The 15,213-nt window shown below is 65.6% G+C and overlaps 2 protein-coding genes across 2 annotated transcripts in view; both read right to left on the reverse strand.

Moving 5' to 3' along the window:
- DENND4B (DENN domain containing 4B) overlaps window positions 1-4,356 on the reverse strand; it is a 12,355-nt gene extending 7,999 nt beyond the window's left edge. Inside the window, 14 exon segments of the mRNA XM_053909513.1 lie at window positions 6-65; window positions 200-375; window positions 579-723; window positions 908-966; window positions 1,068-1,134; window positions 1,428-1,561; window positions 1,563-1,673; window positions 1,748-1,917; window positions 2,122-2,191; window positions 2,387-2,547; window positions 2,550-2,638; window positions 3,058-3,248; window positions 3,250-3,399; window positions 3,650-4,356. Coding sequence (XP_053765488.1) covers window positions 6-65; window positions 200-375; window positions 579-723; window positions 908-966; window positions 1,068-1,134; window positions 1,428-1,561; window positions 1,563-1,673; window positions 1,748-1,917; window positions 2,122-2,191; window positions 2,387-2,547; window positions 2,550-2,638; window positions 3,058-3,248; window positions 3,250-3,375 — 1,559 coding nt within the window. The 5' untranslated portion in view covers window positions 3,376-3,399; window positions 3,650-4,356.
- A 1,330-nt stretch (window positions 4,357-5,686) lies between these two features.
- Window positions 5,687-14,803, reverse strand: CRTC2 (CREB regulated transcription coactivator 2). The gene is made up of 14 exons (XM_053908727.1): window positions 14,535-14,803; window positions 11,700-11,801; window positions 11,496-11,612; window positions 10,919-10,980; window positions 10,273-10,341; window positions 10,018-10,121; window positions 9,885-9,914; window positions 9,680-9,744; window positions 9,548-9,597; window positions 9,179-9,429; window positions 8,444-8,874; window positions 7,093-7,347; window positions 6,460-6,646; window positions 5,687-6,332 (listed from the first exon to the last, which is right to left on the reverse strand). The coding sequence occupies exons 1-14, from the start codon at window positions 14,685-14,687 to the stop codon at window positions 6,112-6,114; spliced, it is 2,097 nt and encodes a 698-aa protein (XP_053764702.1). The 5' UTR covers window positions 14,688-14,803; the 3' UTR covers window positions 5,687-6,111.
- Window positions 14,804-15,213: the final 410 nt, after the last annotated feature.

The raw sequence follows: 15,213 nt of genomic DNA on the forward strand, positions 1-15,213 counted from the left end.
CCAGCAGAACCTTGTAGGGTCTGCGGGGCAGGGTCCGAGGGGAGAGGGGCTTCTTCTCCTCAGTCCTGTGGGAATGGCAGCAGGAAGGAGGCGCAGTGGGGCCCGCGTCCCGCCTCCCCCACAGTCTGTCCCCGGCTCTTGGTGAGCGGGGGGCGCGGCACACGCCAGCTCGGGGGGAGGCCCGGCCCGGCCCTCTTACTGGAACAGCGTGTTGGTGTCGAGATCCACACAGATGACGTCGGCAGGTGGGTCGTGTAGATCGAAGTAGCTGGAGTGGATGCCCACGATGAAGGGCACGGGGGCGTTCAGCACGTCCGCCAGCGCCAGCGGGCACAGCGGAATGTAGGGGCACTGCCAGTGTAGCGGGAAGATCATCTGCAGCACCAGGCATGAGGGCCACTGAGGCGGGGGCGGGGACGGCAGACGGGGTGCGGCGGGGGTGGGGGGGGACTCTGGAGAACAGCCCCCCCGACCGGAGCTGTACAGGTCGCGCCCAAGGAGAAGGTCGAGGACCCTCTGGGAGGAAGGAGCGGGCAGCAGAGTCTGGGGAAGGTGGGCCGGGCAGGACGGGCACTCACCGACACCAGGGCCTCGCAGACGCTGGTGAGCAGGTCCGGCCGCAGCGAGTGCACCAGCAGCTTGTGCTCCGTGAGCACGGCCAGCAGCAGGGTGACGGCCAGCTCCGGGCCTAGGCTCTGCAGCAGCTGCAAGAAGCTGGCACCACTGCGGGCAGCGCAAGGCGGGGGGGTCACCAGGAGACCCCGGAGAGGCCTCCCGACACACTATGCACAGACGCCCCCGGGGGCCCGGCCTCCAGACCTCGAGAGCCGGGCGCTCCTGCCTGGCGCCTACGTGTCCTCGGTCGCCACAGCACCCACCCCCCCCCCCCCACAACCCGGGCACGTACCTGAGGGGCAGGGGTGAGGACACAGGCTGGCAGAGAAGCAGGTTGTCATAGGGAGACATCTGGGGGCAGAAGGGCCGCAGGTCAGAATGACGGAGGGCGGCCGGACCACCTCCCTCCGCCCCTCCTCACCTCCCCACCCCCAACACCCCCCAGGACTCACCTGTACCAGGATGCGAGGCCTCTGTGGGGAGGGGAAGGGGACGTTGTGAATGAAGTGAGAGATGTGCCTGGGGAAGAGAGGGATGCGCGTGTCCTTCACCTGTCCCCAGAACCTCGGGCCTCCCAGAGCTCCACCGGGAGGCCCTCGCCTGCCGTCAGAGACCCTGCTGCACTGAGAGGTCACGCAGGCGCTGTCAGGACCTAACTAGGAAGCGTGGGCTGGAGCTCAGGCCCCACTCACCCCTCAGCCCGTGGCGTTTCCCTGCCCCCGCTCCTCTGCCCACCGCAACCTCTCCCATCTCTCCTGGGCTCCCCAGCCCTCCCTCATCACCCCTTCCAGCGTCACGGTGCCCATGCTCACGCTTCCAAGGGCAGGCGGTGGGGGCCCGAGACGGAGTAGCGGTAGAGGAAGGTGAGGAAGGCTCGGAAGGCCGGGAAGGCAGGCCAGCGGGACAGCACAGCAATGGCGCGGCGGCTGCGCACGGCCCGGCCCCCCCAGCGCCCGGCCACGCTCCACCGCACTCAAGAGGCCCAGGGCCCGTGCTTGCCGCTCCGACAGCCTGGCCCTCGGGAACGCCTCGTAGAACTGCAGGGCAGCCCCGTACACCTGGCAGGGGAGCAGAGAGGCCGTCAGGCGGGCTCTGCACAGCCCGGACCCCGGGGCACACCCCGCACACCCACCTTGTCTCCAGCTGCACCCGTGAGCACGAAGGTGGAAAAGACGGGCACGGGGTACTTGGTCTGGGCAGGCCAGCACTCGACAGTGGCCCCCATGGGCAGGCAGAAGACGGGCACCGACTCGGGCAGCGGGAAGGCCTCGTTGTCCTCCTCCGGGTAGCGGCCCAGCAGCTCTGCGGCCCCGGCGGAGTGGGGGGCACCAGGAGGAGGGCCGATCAGACTCCGGGGTGTAGGAACCAGGGGATGCGAGAGAAGCGCCCGGTAGCAGAGGGGAGGTGGGTTCTGGACACGCAGGTGGTGCCGGCCGAGAGGCGCCAGGGCAGAGGGACACGAGAGACCGGGGGGGGGGGGCTGGGGGGGACAAAGGGGCTACTCACCTGCCTCGTACACCAGCGTGTTGGCCTTGGCCAGGCCCACCTTGTAGCACAGGTGCACCGCTGGACCCCACTGTCCCAGAAGCAACGAGAGACGAGCAGATACGTAGCTGACGACGTTTCCGGGAGCCATTTGCTCTACCACCCCCAAGGAGTCCCCCGAGACGAGAGCCACCCCTCTGGGTCCACCCCCGCCCTAGAGGCCCTAGGCCATCCTTTGTGCCCGGTTTCCACACCCTCACGCCAACGCCTCGCGGGCCCCGCTCACCATGCCAGGGTTGAGGTTGCGGGGCAGTCGGCAGTAGGTGTGAGGGGTGCCCTCGCCCTTGCTGGGCAGCACCAGGCAGAGGTCAGTGATGCCCAGGGCGTGCAGCCCTGCCCCCTCTGCTGCCCGCCGGTAAGTGAGGTAGGTGCGGGGGTGCCCTGGCCGGGAGGGGCTAGATTGGCCGAGTGGCTGTAGGGCGTCGTGTCTAGCACTTGGAAGCCGGGCTTGGGTCGCTCCTTCCCCTCGTACAGCACCCTGGGCACAGAGCAGAGACAGATGTCAACAGCCCAGGGCAGATCCGCCTAAACGTCCTACCTCCCAGCCTCGCACCCTCAGCCGTGTCAGAGTGGACCCCGGGGCCCGCTTCTGGCTGGACTCTGGCCCTGGCTCTCTCCCTCTTGGTCAGCAGCAACCCCTCGGGCCCTCCGTGGCCTGCACACTCATTCGTAAATGCGACAAGGAAAAGGCCCCATTTGCTGACTCTGTGCCGCGTCCTACACGTGGGTGACCTCATTTAATCCTGCCAACTGCACCCCGAGGAGGTGTTATTTCCCCTGTTTTACAGACCAGGAAACAGGACGCGGGGCTGGAAGCTGGGGACCCACCTCCATGGGAGCACTAGGAAAATACACCGGCCCCTTGGCCGCCCAGTCCCCAAGCAGAGGGCCACGCACCCCAGCTCCACCAGAGGGGGCTTGTCACGGCCCCTGCGGTAACAGATGACGGGCTGAGTTCCACCCAGGAGCCCAGCGCTGAGTTCCAAGGGGTGGCCCCCAGCAGAGGTCTGGATGCAGGTGTAACCCTGGGGCACCTCCTCGCCCAGGGCCCTGGCAATGACCGCCACATCCGTGATGGGATCAGCCGGCCCGCGGAGGGCGCAGGGGCCCGCTGGGCTCGGGAACCCACGGCTCCTCGGGGATGGGTGCTCCGCTCCCGGAAAGCCCGGCTATCACGAAGTAATCCACCAGCCGGGGGGGCCGCTCCTCCGCCATGGCCCCCCCCCTCACTCACTGCATCTGGAACAGTCAAGCGCGGGAGAGGTGAAGAAGCGAGGGAGGCGACCCGGGAGGTGACCCCGAGCGCTCCCACCCCTCCCGGCCTTCCAGGGGAGGGTAGGACCGGTGGTGGTCCGCCAACCCCGAGCGCTCCCGCCCGTGACGTCAGCAGGCCCTTAAAGAGACCCGGGCCCTCCCGCGGGGCGGCGCCAGCCCTCTCCCCGAACCAGCCGAACGCCACTCTGGGCTCGCGGCTGACCTCGGCTCTGACCTCAGACTGCTCCCGAATCCCCTTTAAAGGCCCCACCCGTGCTGGCTCCCGACTGCGGAGATCGCAATCTTTTCTGTAAAGGCCTGCAATGACATCACGCCAACCCGACAGTCTTTTTTAGGGGTTTCTGACCTTCCGCCTCTACTGGTAACATCAGGGCCTCACGACCCAGCTAACGTTCTTAAAGAGCGCCCCTCTAGGTTTCCAGGGAAGCCCACAAAACCCAAGTTTTCGTGTCTTTGAAGCAGACTCAAGTACCCTTGTTCCTAAGCTAAGTCCAGCAACCCAACAGCCCTGCGTCCTCCCACCTCCACGATCCTGAAGTTGGGTCCAGAGCCGTCTGCCCTCCTCCGCGGAGCCCAGGGAGGGAGACGGGAGCCCCACGGGCCTGGAGCGACTGTGTTCTCACCTGCCGCCATGGCCCAACCCGAGAGGGGGGGCCCCGGGGGTCCCCGAGCCCCAGGGCGCAGAGCTGGGGCGCAGCTCGGTGGGTGGCTGCAGCGGAGGACTGGAGGCGTGGGGCGCCGCGGAGGGGAAGGGAGGGGACTTCCCGAAACCCGGGAGGGGAAGCTGCGCGGGCGGAAGTCGGCCCGAGGGCGCGCGGCGGGGGGACCGCCGGGGCCGGGCCGGGGGCGGCGGTCCCGGCGCGCGGCCCCTCCTCCGCCTTCCCGCAGCGCTCCCCCCCCCCCCCCCATGCCCTCCCCGCCCGGCCAGGCCCCGGCCCTGGCCCCACGCGGCCGCCCCGGCCGGGAGCTGCTGCGGGAACCGCGGGGCCGGGGGGGGGGGGGGGGGGAGCGGGGGGCCGGGGGGGACGCCCGCCGCACACCTGCGCGCCCGCCCCTGCCCCGCCGGGCTGCGGGGCACCGACCGCGGCGCCCTCCCCGCGCTTTCACTTCCCCGCGGCGGAGGAAGCGGAACCAGATGCGCAGCCGGCGCCCGCCCGCCTCCGCCCGCGCCGCCCCGCCCGGTCCGGCCCCTACCTGCCGGCCCGCGGCTCCCGGGCTCCCGGCCCGCGGGCCGGGCGGGGCGGCTCGGAGGCGGGCGGCTGGCGGGCTACCCGGTCCCGGACATGGCGCCGGGCTCGGCTCGCTCCCGCCGGGCGGCGGACGGAGGGACAGGCGGCCGGGGCGCCGCGCCGCACTCGTCCGCGCGCCCCGCTTTCCCTGAGCCCCTCAACCCGCCCCCCCCCCCCAACCTCGCACCCCCGGCCGTGACCCCGCCGCGCCCGCCCGGCGCCTGCAGCGCGACCCCTGGCGGCCGGGAGGGCCCCCTGCACGCAGGCCGCCGGGCCTGGTCACATGCGGCCCAGGAGGCCCCGGCTGGCTGCGCCGACCCTGTGACACCCCTACTTCCAGGTTTAGGGGACACTGCATTCCCTGTTGGCTTCGGCCACAAGCTCTCAGTTCCCTTTTCTGAAAAAGACAAGGGCTTTGGAAAGAGGAAGAGGAGAGGGGCGGCATCGTGGGGTGTAGGGAGAGCAGGGGGGCAGGGGAGCCGGAGGGGACACCACTCCCTTGACTGGTGAGTGCGGAAGAGCATGGAGGGCAGAGGGCAGTCAGAAAGGGGAAGCCTCTCCAGGCGAGTGGCGAGAGACCCGGGAGCATCCCACCGAGGCTGCCCAGGTACGGCCGTCTCCTAGGCGCTCCCGGGACCCAGCCTGAGTCCTGCCCGGCATCCACAATTGGTGTGAAAGCCTCCTCGGAGCCAGCTGCCCCTGGGTAAACTTCGGCCTGCCATCTCAGCCATCGGCCACCTCCTCACCCGGAACTCACTGCCAGGCCTCGGCACTGCGCCTGGCCAGCCAGGGCCCCACACTGTCCCCACGCTCAGCCTAGCCTGGACAGGTGGGGTGGGAGGGCACGGGAGGGCACATGTGCTGCCCTGGGGGTCCTCATCCAGCCTGGACGCCCAAGTTCAACGCTGGGTACAGATTCTGAGGCTGAGGCCCCTCCACAAACCACAACGGCGCTGAGAAGAGGGCCCCAGGACCCTCTAAACCCCCAGATACATATCCAACAATAGAAACCACGCCAAAGCTTGATATGATTTTTTTATTAACATATAATATATTTAATAAAAAATAATATCCACTCTGGCTCTCTCCTGCATTGCAAGGGGAAGAGTGGGGAGGGGCTGGCACCGCCCACCCCCCAGGCGCAGGGCAAGCCCCGCCTCCAGGGCTCCCCTCCATCCCTGCCTTCCAACAGGCTCTGACCTCCAGACAGAGGATTCAAAGTTACAAGTGCTTTAGGCCCTCCCTCCAGCTCCCCCAGGCCCGCCCCTTGTGCAGAGTTCAGGGGCCACCTGGACAAGACCCCTTGCTTTTTTCTCATTCTTGGGATCCCTCGTTCATGGTAGAAAGAGGATCTAGGGGGCAGAGTGGAGTCTCTACTGGCCAGGGGGAAGGAAGGAAAGGACCAGTGACAGGGCAGGGCCAAGAAGACGGACGCTGATGAGGCCCCTCACTGCAGCCGGTCACTGCGGAAAGAGTCCTCCACGGCAGGATCGGGCAGCAGGGCACAGGGGTCGCTCAGCATGTGGAGCCCTTCCAGGCCCAGGGGCTCCATGCGCAGCTCCTCCTCCAGCCCCAGCCCCAGCCCCAGCCCGGCCGCCGCCACCTCAAAGCCAGGCACTCCGGCCAGGGCTGCGGCAATCTCCTTAGAGAAGCCAGGGGAGGAGTCTCCTATGTGGGCAGAAGAGACGGGTGAGAGCCGGGCCAGGAAAACTCTCCTGAGACTCCTCAGTCTCGTGAGGCACCGGCAAACGTGTCCTCTCCTCCTTCCCTGCCCGTCACCACCCACACCGCTCACCTGGAAGAATGATGTTGGGCCCTGAGCCATGGCGGGAACAGTGGGTCAAGTTCTGGTGGTTGAGGGTATGGGGGTCCTGGAGGCCACTCACTGGCCCCTCGCCCCCTAAAAATCCAGGCCCTTCAGAAAAGCCAGGGGGGTCCAGCGCCAGGCTGGCCGACGGGCTCTCCATGCTGAACTGCTCTGGCTATGGACACACAGACAGACCCTGAGGAAGCGGGCTTCGGACCGGCGTGTCCCTTCTGCCCCCCTCTGCCCAGAAAAGCACCCACCCCACACCCCCATCCCAAGGAATGAGAGGAGAGGGTGAAGACAGTAAGCAGGGCAGCAGAAGCGAGCACGGGGCCCGGAGCAGGTGTGGGTGCCACACCTGCGGGGACAGAGCGCGTGCATGCCGGGAAGAGAGCCAGTCAGGGCAGCAGCCAGCAGAGGGCACGCTGTACAGGGACAGATGAGGGCCAGGGGCAGGAGCAGGGGTCAAAGGCAGGAGGAGACAAGCCTCAGACTGGCAGTGCTGGTACCTGGAGGGGGTGATCCCCCACCCCCACCCCAACCAGCTCTCCCAGTTCAGAGCGCACCGGCAATCCCACATGGGCCCTCCCCTGCTGCTAAGCCGGAGACCTGGGCACTCACGTTCCCCAGGCTGAAGTCACTCATCAGCCGGTGGTGAGACTGCTGCCCGTGCCCCCCGGAGCTGGGCGGGTACAGTAGCCCACAGTGCGGTGGCCTGCCTGAGGGCTGCATCGGGCAGGCCTGAGAGGACAGCCCTGGCTGCGGCAGAGGCTTTGGGGTGGGCGGCTGGGCGGGCAGAACCAGACTCGGGGGGCTGTACGGGTATGGAGGCAGCCGCTGGTCAGTGGGCAGTCTGCTGGTATCCAGGGGGACACCCTGAAGACAAGGAGAAAGGGAGAAGCTTAGCCCTCAGTGCGCCCCCGAGAGGAACTCTTGGGGTTCCCCACCCTGTTAGGCTGCAACCTTCCTCAACACAAAGCTGACGGTGCCACGGGGCGACCCCGGGGTTGGGTGCAGATTCCCAACGTGCGTATCGGCCCGGAAGGGAGCGAATGAGTCTGAGCCCAACTTGCTCGGGATTCGCTGCAGAGGTAAGTGGTTCCTAAGCACCGTCAGCAAGCAAGTACTCGCAACCCATCCCACAGGCCGGCACCAGGGCAGGGGGGCGGGGAGAGGGGCGTGGGTCTCGCTCCAGGCTCTGAGGGAGCAGAGCCCTTGCTGGCCTGGCCTTAGTCTTTCCTCCACGAAAGGGGACCTGCGTCAAGACGGATCACACAACACGCATTCCAGGGAAGGGGGTGGAGGAGGAGGGGCAAGAGAAAAGAAGAGCGGGCATTTCAGCATCGAGGAAGGAGCCCTCAGCTAGGTGCCCAGTCTGGTCCCAACTCCTCCTAACTTGCGGAGTAAGCTTGGACGGTACTTTCCCTCGGGCCAACGTCCTCCTCTTGAAAACAAAGAACGGAGCCGAGGCTGTGTGATCTGAGAGCCTCTGCCTCTGGGAAGTGGGTGCGAAACAGCCATGGGAGAGGTGGATGAGACAGGATGGCGACACGAGAACAGACAGACAGACAGCACGGGAAGTAGGGAGGGAGGCAAGGCAAGGACCAAGCTGGCATGTCTGGAGCGTGTGCCTGAGCCGGCCTGGCCTAAGCACGTCCCGTCAACTGTTCCCGTGACCCTTACAAAAGCATCCTCGTTCTACAGGTGAGCACGCGAGGCCCACAGACCACGGCAGACCTCCTGACCACCCGTCCAGGGAGGCGGCTGCTAGCGAGACGTGGGGCCAGGATGTGACCCCGGGGCCTGCACTCTTCAGGAGGGGGGAGGCGAGAGGGGCAGAGGAATGGAGGGGAGGGCGGACACGGGAGCTCAGAGGTGAGGACAGACATCAGGAAAGCTGAAGGTGGGAGGGAGAGCGCTCAGCAGGAAGAGAAGAGGAAGGGAGACACAGAGGGAAGGGAGCCACGCATACCTGAGTGATGGAGGACAAGGTGGGTGACACTGTTGGCGAAAACTGTTTGGGCAGCTGCTGTTGGGACCTCCTGGCGTCAGCTGGGCCCGCGGGCAAACTCAGGGGGCTGAGGGGCACACGGCGATGGCGGGGGGAGGTCCCGGGGGTAGAAGCTGGGTAAGGAGGGGCACCCAGGGCAGGAGGCGAGGCAGAGGAGGAGGATGCAGAGGAGAGGGCCGGGGCGCTGAGTGAGGGGTGGCCCAAGGAGGCGGTGGGCAGTGTGTGTCGGGCCAGGGAAGAGGCAGGCAGTGAGGGGTGGCTGTGGGAGCCCTGGAGCTGGGGCTGGGGACTGCTCAGGGAGGCCTGCAGGTTGGGATTGCTCAGGGAGGCCTGCAGGTTGGGATTGCTCAGGGAGGCCTGCAAGGGTGGGTGGCTGAGAGGGGAAGGAAGTCCTGCACAGACAAAAACCAGAGAGGCCAACGTTACTGATGGGAGCCGGGCCCCCTTCTGCCCAGAACAGGTAGCGGTGACCAGACTATGGAAGTGGCAAGGCGATGTCCTCCCTGCTCTGTCCCTGACAGTGAGGCCGGCACGGCCCGCCTGAAGGCTGCCCTCATCACCTTTCTAGAAAAAGCCACACCTGCCGTGAGGGAATCCTGGGGTGCACTGGTGTGTACAGTCACAGGAGGGTCCCAGGCGCTCAAGCCCCCCACCCCTTCGCCCCTCCAGCCAGGCAGCACTCCGGGGAACACTCACCTGGCGCATCATAGCCCGAGCCCGGGCCCAGGCCCAGGCCCCCGCTGATGCCCAGGTGGGTCATCGTGTGGGTCAAATTGGAAGTACTGCTTCCCCCACTCAGGTTGGGGTAGGCGGCCTCCTCAGGGTCCAGGGGGGTAGGGAGTGGTGGGGGGAAGTGCAGGTTGGTGAGGTCAGGCAGGGAGCCTCCCGTGTTCATGGCGGGCGGGAGGACAGGCACGCTGGCAGGCTGGTCAGGAGACGGAAAGATGCTGTGGGGGGGAAAGGACAGAGAGGGGGACGTGGGGGCCGCGGTCGGGGGGCAGGGGGCTGGACGCCAGCCTCCCACGTCTCCCCCAGCCCCTCCGCCAGCCTCCCGGAGGTGCCTACTTAATTCCAGGGACTTCGCAGGACCGAGGCCGGGAGGAGGAGGAGGCCAGCTGAGGAGAGAAGGAAGAACCCTTAGCAAGGGCCGAGGAGGACCTGGCCCGTGGAAAGAAGAGGGACGTGGGCCACACCGACCTTCTTCGCGTCCCAGGGCTTCAGCAAGTGCTTGTCGTCCAGCAAGTTCTCCTCAGCACCATGGACTTGAAAGAGAAAGACTGGCCGTGAGACTGGCCGACGGAGCTGGGGACGCGGGAGTCCTGCACCCGGCCCTGTTCGAAGCCCCGACTCTGGCCCAGAAACCCCCTGCCATCAGTATCCACACACGGCAAGGAACACGTACCTTTGGAATCCACCTCACCATCCAGAAAACCTGCAAAGGAGGCAGAAGAGTCGGCTCCGGGACGCACTTCCCCGCCCGCAGGCTTGAGCCGCGGAAACTACTCCCTGCCCTGCCCGAGGCCTGGGCCGCTCACCTCCGCGGCGACCGGGCAGGATGCTGGGAGGGGCAGGACCTGGGTAAGTGTCCTGAGGGCTTGGGTTCATCACGCTGGTGTGAAGGGCAGAGTCAGAACTTGTCCTGTGGGGTGGGGGGAGGCTGAGATGAGCAGGCTTCCCGGCCCCGGGCCCTGCTCCACAGGGGAAAGTGCTTGCTGGGACGGCGTGGAGCGAGGGAGCAGGGCCCAGAAACTGCGGTACGAGATGCGACCCGAGAAGGCCAGGGCCGTCACCTGTTCAGAGCAGATGGTAGTCGAAACAGCTGCCCCTTCTCTGCAGGGAAATTGCCCCAGGGCATCGTCCTGGGGTGGAAACACAGGGTCACCAGGAGGAAGGCTAGCGATGGACAGGAAAGCAGGCACGGGGCTGGAGACGGCTGTGCAGCCCAGGCGGAGACAGACGGGGCTGGGCACCCAGGGCCGCGCCTCTTTTCCGGTTCTTCTGCTACCTGTGACCCGTGACCCCTCGCCCGCAATCAAGCTAAGGGATCTGGAAATTTTGAACTTCTCTCTGCCAGGACAAGTGGAATGGGCATCGTGGAGGCCAGCGGGACTGTGTGGTGTAGGCACCGAGTAGGACGTGAGCGGGGAGGTCCAGACACCTGAGGGCCAGGGCTCCGCCTCGGGCGCCCACTCCGCCTCCCCCCGACACACACCCCGGCCGGCCACAGTCCCCATTGGTCCCGCGCCGGCTGGGCTGGGAGGCTTGGCCGCCCGTGTCAACATGGCCAAGACCGGACTCTGACCCACCTACTCCGCCTGCCCCCACCCTCCCAGCCCCGCATCAGGAAGACGCGCCGTTGAAAGCCTAGCCCCAACCCAAGCTCCCTCCAGAGACACGTCAGAGTGGACAGGAGATCCGTCTGCCCTAGACACTGACCTCCGCCAGCTGGACTCCGGGGGAGGAGACAAGTAGGCAGGACTATAGGGAGAGCTGTCGACGTGAGCAGCACCAGTTAAGGAGAAGGGAGGAAGGGGCAGTGGGGACAGAGACCAGGTGAGAGAGTAGCGGGGGCAGCACAGGAGGCCGGTTCCAGAAACAAGCACCCCCTCCTCTTCTGCAAGGGGCAACAGCAGGGCCAAAGAAAGGAAGAGAGAAAGGAACCAGGCCCGGAAGAGTTGGAAAAATGAAGGAGAACAAGCAGACAGGGCGTGGGAAACGGGTCTACAAAAGCCTCTAAGACCGAAAGCCAGAAACAGAAAGGCGAGGAAAAAAAAGTGCAGAGGGACCCAAACCCCCCTCCGGCAGGAGACACGGAGACACATGTCCTGCCTCTGGCGGCAAAGAGCAAGCCGAAGACTGCGCCGGCCAGAGACTGAGGCAGGGCCCGAGGGGGGGGCCAGCGCTGACACGTGGGCCAGGGGGCGGCCTTTCTGGGAGGCCCGGAGAGGACCCCAGTCCCTTCCCACCGCGAGTTCTCCGGGAACCCCGCCCCACCGCCCTCGGGGAAGGATATGTGGCGGGGGTGGCGGCGGAGCGGGGACACCATCCTTCGGGGGTCTCGCTGCACCCGCTCCACCAGCCCGTGGTGCCGAGTGCTCCGAGACGAATCCAGAGGCGAGTGGAGGGGGCTCTGCCAAAAGACACAGATAAGTCAAAGGGGCAGCTGCCCGGGCGCCCGTGCCCTCCCCCCCACCCCCCAGGGCTGGCGCCCACTCACCTGGAACTCGGCCAGGCCGCAGCCTATCTGGTTAACGTTGGGCAGAGACCCGCCGTAATGGGAGCTCCTCGTGTACGCCAGTCGCAATTTTTGGGCCTGTAACTGAGACACGGAGGACAGATGGCAACGTCAGGGAGGACCCTGACCGCTGTCCCTGTGGGCCACCCTTGCCACCTGTGTGCCACCACTGCCAGAGCACCCCGGAGGGCCACCCGAAGAAAAGGCCGTGCTGCGGGACAGGTCCGCTGAGACCTGGTGCAGAAACTGCCCTGGCTCTTCTGCAGGCCACTCTCGTCACCACCACCGACGGCGGGCATCCCCCTGCCAGGCGGGGCCTGCCATTCTGCTTGCGGCCCGTCCCAGCTGGCAGCGGTCTAAACAGAGTCCCTGAGGGGCTGCCAGGAGCCCCCAGGCTAGTCACGTGGATTGACTCCGGGGAAGGGTGCCTATGAGGCACCTCCACTTTCCCCTCCAGATGCGTCTAGGACTAATTGGCACGTGAGGGGCAGACCACGGTGGATGCCACGGAGCCATTATCGCTGGCCTGTCCCCATCCCACTCCGGAGGGCACAGGCTTCTAGGCTCAGGAAAGCCACACAGAGAGCCTGCACCACCAGAACTAGAATATCCAGGAAATGGCTCTCTGAGCTGGAAAAACAGTGCCAAAACCAAGAAGCCATCCTCTGTTTAAGTTCTCCCCCCCCCCCCCGCCAAGATTTTAAAGTAATCTCTACACCCAATGCGGGGGCTCAGACTCACAACCCTGAAATCAAGAGTCACACGCTCCACAGCTGAGCCAGCCAGGTGCCCCCTTCTAACTAGTTCTAAAGGCTCTGGATTGCCAGGGGAACCTTGAGAATGGGGGTGAGGAATGCCCCAGTTCAGCCTGGGCCAGAGCCATGTCCCTGACCTGACCCCCACCCTGCGGAGACGCACCTGGAGGCACAACCCTCGGGCTGGCGTGGTGTTTGCCTGTCTACACGTCTCAAGCCCGTCTGAGAGAGGTGAGCGCCGACTTCTGAGACTCAGACGCTGTTGCTAACCAAAGCCCAGGCCCAGGGCAACTGGTGAGCTTCCGGGGGTCATGTACTGTTGTGCACAGGCCAACGTCAAAAGCGACTTTCTGTTCCAAGAGGTCGGCCCACTGAGCTTAGCGGACATGATGTGAACGTTTGGGCCACTCGAATTGCTATTGTTGTGTGTGATAACCCAGCCTCTCAGTAGCACAGGCCCCTGTAGCTGTGTCTGCCTCTGAGGAGCCCTCTCTGCTGGCCAGATAACCAGCTAAGCCCCAGATGTCTTATCTCTGGCTTTAGGTTCTTGGGTCCCCAAGCCCTGGCCTCGTATGTCCACTAGACCTGTATGCGCAGCCCAGGGGCTGGGTGGGTGGAGGCGGCGTTCTGACAAACCAAAGCACTACAAAGACAGAAACCTCAGCTTTGAACTTCTCACGGCCTTTCTGTTTGCATACACAGATGCTCAAGTCCCCCCACACCTGTGCTGGAGTCACAGTCCAGACAGAGGGCAGCATCTCAAGCGGTGTCTCTCGCCCACCTTCTTGCCTCCTAAAGGAGAGCAGTCCAAAGTTAGATCAGGAACCTCACGGCACTTGGAGGGGTGTGTGTGCACAGGCACACGCAATTTGTGTGTGTGTGTGTGTGTGTGTGTGTGTGCGTGCATGCACAGGCACATGCGATTTGCCTCCCCACCTAACTCTCTCTGCTCTGACCCCCCACAAACTAGAACACACGGTCTCTGGAAACTCAGAGGGAAAAACACACAAGAAAGACTAACAGTTTAGGGTTGGACACACACAAGCGTACAACCAGAGTCATGGTCACAGACACGACCACAGTCAGCCCAGCAAAAAGAGCTTTCAAATATGGTATTTATGTTCCACTATGTCCCCTGAGGTTCCTTCCAGCTCCCTGCCACGAGGGATCAGTGCAACACGCTCACCTGCTGTTTGGAGAGTAACGTGTCCCTAAACAAGGGCTGCTTCCCAGCTGGGCCAACTCCCACCCTCACTCCCTCCGACAACCAGCCCTGGGAAGCAAGAAACCAAGGCCAGAGGGGCTTCAAAGGCAACTCGGCCAGGATGCTCTCTTTCTGGAACTACTTGGAAATGAATATTCCCAAACATGGAAGACCTTGCCAGACACCTCATAACCGACCCATCAAGCAGACATCTTCCTAGAAAGCTCAGCAAACCTGACCTAGAGCCAACTGGTTACCCGCTTTGGAGCCTCAAAGTCTCCACCTCCCCTCCACGGCGGCCAGAGCAAAACATCAAGCACAGTCTGTGCGCGATGGTCCTCACCTACATTCACGTCAGGAAACCACAAGAAATACTTGAAAAAGGAAGCAAAGGGAAGGGACGCAGGAGGGGACTTCCTGCCCCACTAGACCCGGCGCTGCGACTCAAACCACTCAAGGGGCCCTTTCCCGGAGGTTCGAAAGTGCCGAGAGCGGCACCACAGGGCAGAGGGAACCGACTGGAGGACATCACCAACTCGGAGGCGCCAGGCTGGGCCCAGCGGACCATGCCCCCGGCCCGGCCCCGCCTCGGGGATGCTGGCAGCAGCGTCCCCGGGGACTCAATCGGGGATGCGCTCTCTGCACGCGGCCCCCGCTCGCTCCCCAACCCCAGGCTCCCGCGAGCCCCGGCCTCCCCCCGCAAGCCCGTCTTCCGGCCCCTCGGCCCTCCGCCCGCGCCTCCCGGACGGCGGCGGCCCCGCTCCGCCTCCCTCCCGCTGGCGCCCGCCCCCGCCCCGCCTCCCGGCTCCCCGCTCCGCGGCGGCTCGTTCCGCTCCCGCTGCCCGGGCGGCCCCTCACCCGGGTGGAGCCGATGTCCATCATCACCTCCTCGAAGGCCGCCGTCTCTTCGGCCTGACGCTGCTTCTGCAGCGCGATCTTCTCACTAAACTTGCGCGGATTGGAAGCTGCGGCCGTGGCCGAGCCGGGCCCGTTCGCTCCCGCCGTCGCCATCTTCCCCGCGCGTCTCTCCCCGCCACCCTCCCGGACCAGCCCCGGCCCCGCCGCGGGCCCCGGCCCGCGCCTCCAGCCGCAGCCGCCGCCGCCGCTGCCGCCGCCGCCGCCGCCTCGGCGAGCACCGCGAACCCGGCCCCAGCCTAGCCCGGACCTGCCGCGCGGGGGCCGCCGGGAACTGTAGTTTGTTTACGTGACCCTTGCGCGGCCCCGGGCGAGCGGCGCGGACAGGAAGCGGACCCCATTTCCCAGCAGCCTTGTGGCTCCGGGGCCTGGGAACTTGACTCCTCCTCCCTGGGCTCCTCCCCGCACGGGGCAGGCTGGGAAGAGTAGTTCTAAAGCTGTCCCGAGGCTCCGAACGCGAAGGGGAGCGGGATGCAGGGGAGGAAGGGGAAGGGGAGGAAGGGAAGGGGTGGAGACAGGGCGGGAAGAAGGAAGAGACAAAAGGGGAAAATTTTGGGTCTTCAGGCCCGAATGAGAATCGGGAGAGCAGGGTAATGTCCCTGTAAACATCTGGGACTCAAGC

This window comes from Panthera pardus, unplaced genomic scaffold (assembly GCF_024362965.1).
Source record: "Panthera pardus isolate Hobbes unplaced genomic scaffold, ASM2436296v1 HiC_scaffold_21, whole genome shotgun sequence".
NCBI lineage: Eukaryota > Metazoa > Chordata > Mammalia > Carnivora > Felidae > Panthera > Panthera pardus.